General features: G+C 53.8%; 2 protein-coding genes across 5 annotated transcripts in view; one reads left to right on the plus strand and one right to left on the minus strand.

Moving 5' to 3' along the window:
- plxnb2a.1 (plexin b2a, tandem duplicate 1) overlaps positions 1 to 4,255 on the plus strand; it is a 20,072-nt gene extending 15,817 nt beyond the window's left edge. For all 3 annotated transcript variants that reach the window (XM_019897677.1, XM_019897678.1, XM_019897679.1), the window contains exons 27-41: positions 32 to 264; positions 374 to 555; positions 648 to 714; positions 936 to 1,082; positions 1,164 to 1,241; positions 1,342 to 1,420; positions 1,509 to 1,609; positions 1,670 to 1,751; positions 1,831 to 1,976; positions 2,094 to 2,254; positions 2,332 to 2,479; positions 2,562 to 2,626; positions 2,708 to 2,783; positions 2,878 to 2,952; positions 3,047 to 4,255. In XM_019897677.1, the coding sequence (XP_019753236.1) occupies positions 32 to 264; positions 374 to 555; positions 648 to 714; positions 936 to 1,082; positions 1,164 to 1,241; positions 1,342 to 1,420; positions 1,509 to 1,609; positions 1,670 to 1,751; positions 1,831 to 1,976; positions 2,094 to 2,254; positions 2,332 to 2,479; positions 2,562 to 2,626; positions 2,708 to 2,783; positions 2,878 to 2,952; positions 3,047 to 3,151 (1,745 nt within the window). In that variant the 3' untranslated portion in view covers positions 3,152 to 4,255. The remainder of the gene's footprint in view (positions 1 to 31; positions 265 to 373; positions 556 to 647; positions 715 to 935; positions 1,083 to 1,163; positions 1,242 to 1,341; positions 1,421 to 1,508; positions 1,610 to 1,669; positions 1,752 to 1,830; positions 1,977 to 2,093; positions 2,255 to 2,331; positions 2,480 to 2,561; positions 2,627 to 2,707; positions 2,784 to 2,877; positions 2,953 to 3,046) is intronic.
- A 374-nt stretch (positions 4,256 to 4,629) lies between these two features.
- The window catches only part of mdm2 (MDM2 proto-oncogene), a 7,552-nt gene continuing 6,210 nt past the window's right edge, over positions 4,630 to 5,971 (minus strand). For both annotated transcript variants that reach the window (XM_019897681.1, XM_019897680.1), the window contains exons 10-12: positions 5,860 to 5,934; positions 5,654 to 5,792; positions 4,630 to 5,542 (exon numbers count right to left, since the gene is read on the minus strand). In XM_019897681.1, the coding sequence (XP_019753240.1) occupies positions 5,121 to 5,542; positions 5,654 to 5,792; positions 5,860 to 5,934 (636 nt within the window). In that variant the 3' untranslated portion in view covers positions 4,630 to 5,120. The remainder of the gene's footprint in view (positions 5,543 to 5,653; positions 5,793 to 5,859; positions 5,935 to 5,971) is intronic.

The raw sequence follows: 5,971 nt of genomic DNA on the forward strand, positions 1-5,971 counted from the left end.
TTGTCTCTGCCCCCCTCCCCCGACGGTTCAGACCTGATGATGGAGATGGAGGACCACACAAGCGAGCCGAGCGAGGCGCGCATCCCCTTCCTGGACTACAAGACGTACACGGAGCGCAACCTCTTCCTGCCCCCCAAGGACGGCGCCGACGCCGCCACGGTGCTGGCGGGACGCGTGCACGTGCCGGAGTCCCGCAGGGCCATCGTGGCGCAGGCCCTCAACCAGTTCTCCAACCTGCTCAACAGCAAGCCCTTCCTCATTAACGTTAGTCCCGCTCACAGCTAGGCTTTGGCCGCGGAGGGCGGCGTTTCCGATTCCGAAAGCCCAACGAACATCTGCTCCGGCTCCTAAAATCTCCTCCTTGTCCGCGTAGTTCATCCACACGCTGGAGAGGCGGCCCGACTTCAACGCGCGAGCCCGCGGCGATTTCGCCTCCCTCCTGACGGTGGCGCTGCACGGCAAGCTGGTCTACTACACCGACATCACCAGGACGCTCCTGCTGGAGCTCATGGATGAGCACGTGCACAACAAGAACCCCAAGCTCATGCTCAGGAGGTCGGCCAGCGCCGCCGCGTCGACTGACTTGTTGCTCTTTGGTCATTTTTCCCACGATGCGACAAAACAAACGGTGCCGTGCGCTCCCGCAGGTCTGAGACGGTGGTGGAAAGGATGCTGTGTAACTGGATGTCCATCTGCCTCTACCAGTTTCTCAGGGTGAAGCGCTCTCGCACGCGCGCACACGCACACATCCATGCTTTATGTTTGCACCGTCTCACAAAAGTGAGCACCCCCCCATGCGTTTCCTCAAACCAAATGTCATTTCATCAGCGTCGCCCATCACAAGGATACACAATGCAATCCGTACAAAAGACGCGAGGGGGTGTGCACACTTTTGAAGGTCTGTCCCCGGCGTGCGTTTACCGTCTGTGTCGCAGGACAGCGCCGGCGAGCCGCTGTATAAGCTGTTCAAGGCGCTGAAGCATCAGGTGGAGAAAGGTCCCGTGGACGCCAAGGTCAAGAAGGCCAAATACACGCTCAACGACACGGGGCTGCTGGGGGATGACGTGGAGTATTCCGTACTGGTCAGTGGACAAAAAAATGCACATACAAGTCGCAGATTCGGAAGAAGTTGTCGTCTTTCTGCCATGTTGTGTGTGCGATAGACGCTGCAGGTGTTGGTGCACGGGGAAGGCCCGGACGTGACGCCCGTCAAGGTGCTCAACTGTGACACTATTTCTCAGGTGAGGCCTTCTCGAGTCAATTTTAGTCCGGATCAGATTTGATTTTAATTCCCTTTTGATGTTTGATCGATTGACTTCTATTGCTTGTCCCGCCGTGTAGGTGAAGGAGAAGATCATTGATCAAGTCTACAGGAATCTTCCCTACTCGCAGCGGCCAAAAGTGGAGAGTGTGGCGCTCGGTAGCCAACGCACACTCGCAGTGATTCGTGATTGATTGGTTGATTGATGGATAGGTGATGGCTATTTTTTTTTTTGCTATTGGTCCAGAGTGGCGTCCCGGCTCCACGGGTCAGATTCTGTCCGACCTGGACCTGACTTCACAGAAGGAAGGACGCTGGAAGAGACTCAACACTTTGGCGCATTACAATGTAAGAATGGGAATGCTGAGGTCTTAACGATCAGGTGATGACATCACGCCGTCCTTGCAGGTACGGGACAACGCCACGCTAGTTCTCTCCAAAGTGTTGCACGCTCGGTCCTTCCACCAGCACCCGGACAACCATGAAGAGCGTAAGCATTCGCCGGCGCCCGCGTATGTACGTACCTTAGGTCCGGATTGCGGACGAGAATGGTGTGCTCCCTGCATCAGGCAACGCCCTGCTGGAGGACGACAACACCTTCCACCTGGTGCGAGCGGCCGACGAGCTGGACGAGGTGAAGTCCAAGCGAGGCAGCGTCAAGGACAAAACCAAAGCCATCACCGAGATTTACCTGACACGCCTGCTCTCCGTGAAGGTGCGACGCCCATATTGCCGCCCACAAACCTCACCGGCGAACAGGAGAGTGCTGCTCGCTTCGTGCTGACATAGAGTGCCAAATGTGAGAGGGACCGCTCGCGCCGCGTGTTTGCAGGGCACGCTGCAGCAGTTCGTGGATGACTTCTTCCGCAGCGTCCTGTGCTCCAGCGCCGCCGTCCCACCCGCCGTCAAGTACTTCTTCGACTTCCTGGACGAGCAGGCGCTGCGGCACGACAACGTGGACGAGGAGACGCTGCACATCTGGAAGACCAACAGGTGCGAACGCCGGCCCGCCGCGCGTGACCAGACCTCCGCCACGAACTGGCGTTTGACGCCGCCGGCCTCGCCCTCAGCTTGCCGCTGCGCTTTTGGGTGAACATCTTGCGCAACCCTCACTTCATCTTTGACGTGCACGTGAATGAGGTGGTGGACGCCTCGCTGCACGTCATCGCCCAGACCTTCATGGACGCCTGCACCAAGACGGAGCACAAGCTCAGCCGGGTACGCGTGTCCGCTCCGCCTCGTCCGCGTAACTCGGCGGTGTCCACTCGAAAGCCAATCGGCGTCTTCCGTGTCCCTGTAGGAGTCGCCCAGCAACAAGTTGCTCTACGCCAAGGAGATCTCCACCTACAAGAAGATGGTGGACGAGTAAGTCTCTCGCTCACGCGCGCAAAATGACGTCAAAGGCACCCCACGTCACGCCCGCCCACCCACCTTTGTCTTGCGCAGTTACTACAAAGGAATCAGACAGATGGTTTCCGTCAGCGACCAGGACATGAACACGTACCTTGCCGAGGTGTCCAGGGTATGTGCATACGCGTGAGCGTGTGAGCGCGAGTTAAAGTTTTGACGCCACTCTGTGTGTGTGTGCATGTGTGTGTCTGTGCGTGCGCGTGCAGCAACACACGGACGAGCTGAACACGCAGCTGGCCTTGCATCAGCTGTACCAGTACGCCAGCAAATACTACGACGCGGTGAGAAGTTCCTCCGCAAACTGCGCTCGTCCAGCCATTCGGAAAGCATGAGCTCGCAGATGATTCATTTGATTCTCCGCCCGACTTTTCCCAGATCATTCAGTCCCTGGACGAAGACCCGGCCGCCCAGAACCGACAGCTGACGCTGAGGCTGCAGCAGATCGCCGCCGCCCTGGAGAACAAAGTCACGGATCTCTGAGGCACACAACAACACAGTTGCAAAACTGACTTGAATTGGACCAAACCAGAAGAAGGAAAAAACGATGAAGACCCCGCCCCCTTTTTTTTTTTACACCACTGGACCAATGAGAGGCCCGCGCCAGTTTATTTTTTTCGACACGTTCCACTTCCTGTGTGCGAGGCGCCTTCACAATAAGTCACGGGAAGGAGATGACTAACCCGCCAAGTCAAAAGATCCTGTCAGCTTGAAAACAAACAAGAGCGTTCTCTTTCTGTAGGATCTGTTGACGAAAGACTGAATCGTGCTCTTTTTTTTCCCACGTGCACTATTTGCTCATTTTATAAGAAGCCGCTCTGTGGTACTTTATTAGCTCTTTTTTTGAACTTGGAAATGTGAAGCTTGGGTTCTGATATTCAGACACGTTTAGTGGCTTATATTTGACGGCTTGTCACAGCAGACTTAAACGGAGCCTCGGACTAAAGCCATTCGGGGAAAAAAACGTAAATGCTCGTTTGTGGCTGCAAAATGTTTTGGTTTTGATCCCCCCCCCCCCCCCCCCCCACATCATATTCTGCAGCTCCTTGGGCTTCATTTATTTGACCTGAATGTTTGTTTCAGACACCGTGGAGTGCCTTGAAAAGAGCAGCTAGAGACTTGGTCCGGAATGTGTTTGTGACTTGTTTTGCGTAAGTCGATTTTATTTTGAGGTTGTGGAAGCGACTTGAATGTGAAAAAGAAGAAGAAAACGGTACGGACGTGTCACCGTTCAAGAGCGCGGCCTCAGATATGACTTTGCGGGCTGTGGGAGTCATGTTAGTTTTTCATGCACACCTTACACCATTTTTCGTGACCCCCAAAACAGTATTTTCTGGCCGCGATGTAGTATTTAGCACAAATGTGTATGTTGTGTGCCAGAATTTCCGTTTCTTTCCTCTTATCATGTCGGGGGCCAAATACACTTTGCCCCCTGACTCGTTTTGGGAATAAAAGCGTTTGGATGGACCAAATGGGCACAATACAAGACTTTTGAGAAGCCCAAAGCAGCAGAGCAGTAAAGGACTTGTGGGGACCAAATCCTGGAAACCGCCAATGAAATAAAAATGTTTCTCACATGAGACTTGAGACCAGTCGCCGTCACTTGCTGTGTACGCACGGGCGCACTCTTCATCCCTCCGTTCGCTTCTTCGGAAAGATGGCAAGCGCGAGTTCAACGGCGACAGCAATACAGGAGATGAGAAAACGCTCACCGCTGCGTCACAAGTACACGATTCATATTTAGGATGTCACTGGAACAGGAAAAAAAAAATTAAAAAAGCCTCTGAACCTGATGTTGACCTATTAAAAATCATTTAATGTCCATTCATAATCCTGAGCTGTCACAATGTAAAATTTTTCAGTTTGAACGATAGCACTGCAATCAAATGCGGGATAACTTGATTCAAACAATTCATTTAAAATCTATTGCACAGAAGTTAAATCAAAATGCAACACGTTAATTTTTTTTTACACAAAATGTCGATGATCGGATGAAAATGTTTTGCATTTCACGGTGCAATACAAGCAACTGTACTCGAAGGGATTCAACAAAATGAAGTGACAGCCACCGTCGTTTTCAACACGTCAGATTTCTTGGCGTACCACAAGAGGGCGCTCGTGTAGCACTTTTGGAGAATTACGAAGAATACGTTTTCGAGCAGATCATTCAAAATGCATTGACTGATAAGAAGCTCGATTGTGTGCAAACTAACAGCACAGGTTAGTAAATGATGAGCACGAGCACAGTGTAAGCAACACCCTTTTTTTTTAAACAGCAACTTTAAATAACGTTAGAAATCTCAGCAATAGAATAATCGTTTCAACCTTACTCTTCCAACAACAAAGTGTGTGTGTGCCGAAATGAATAAATAAAGATGTCTCTAAGGCGAGTGGCACATCTCAGCTGAGGTAGGCTGAATAACGCGCGCGGGAGGGAGGAGAGACGCGTGTCTCAGCTGAAGTAGGTGAAGACGACGGCTTGGATGGGCAGCCGACACACGGGACACAGCTTGTTGTGCTTCTTCAGCTTGCGGGCGCACACGTAGCACGTCATGAGGTGTCCCGTCTTGCCGTGGACGATGCAGCCGTTCTTGGGCCGCGACTGGCAGATGAGACACGGCTCCAGGCACGACTCGGGCAGCCGCATCTCGGCCGACACGCTGCGCTCCAGCTCGGGCGTGCCCACCGTCTCCTGGGAGTTGGCGAGCGACGACGGCTGCGAGTCGCACGTCCACAACTTCTCCTGCGAGGACGAGCTGCAGGACGAGGGCGGCCGCGAGGCCGGCGGCTCCTGCGACTCCTGCGACTCGGGAGCCGAGGAGGAAACAGCCGTTTTGCCGTCCGGAACATCCACGCCGTCCTCGGCGTCCAAAGCTTCGCGGAGAGGAGGACACAAACCATGCCAGTGAATACACGCGGCTCACGTTCCTGCCGTCGTCGTGACCGCGGGCCAGCCGACGGGAGGACGGATGTCGTCGAACTGACCCGGAGCGTCGACGCAAGCCGCGGGTTGGGCTGGCAGCGAGGCGCTGTGCAGCCAATCCCGGCGCAGGCGCCAGCAGCGCAGGCAGTTCCTCGTGAGAGGTGGGTTGGACTCCTTGCAGCCCTCGCAGCTCCAGTAGTCCTGACGACGCCAGCCAAAATCAGGCGAGTCCGGTGCAACAATCTCGTTGACTTCATCTGGTACTCACAGCTTCGGTGATCTCGGTGTCTTCGTCAAACGAGTCGTCGTCGTCCTCCTCCTCGAATATGGTGAGCTCGTACACCTGCAGGCAAAAAAAAAAAAAAAAAAAAAAAAAAAAA

This window comes from Hippocampus comes, unplaced genomic scaffold (genome assembly GCF_001891065.2).
Source record: "Hippocampus comes isolate QL1 unplaced genomic scaffold, H_comes_QL1_v1.1 scaffold81, whole genome shotgun sequence".
NCBI lineage: Eukaryota > Metazoa > Chordata > Actinopteri > Syngnathiformes > Syngnathidae > Hippocampus > Hippocampus comes.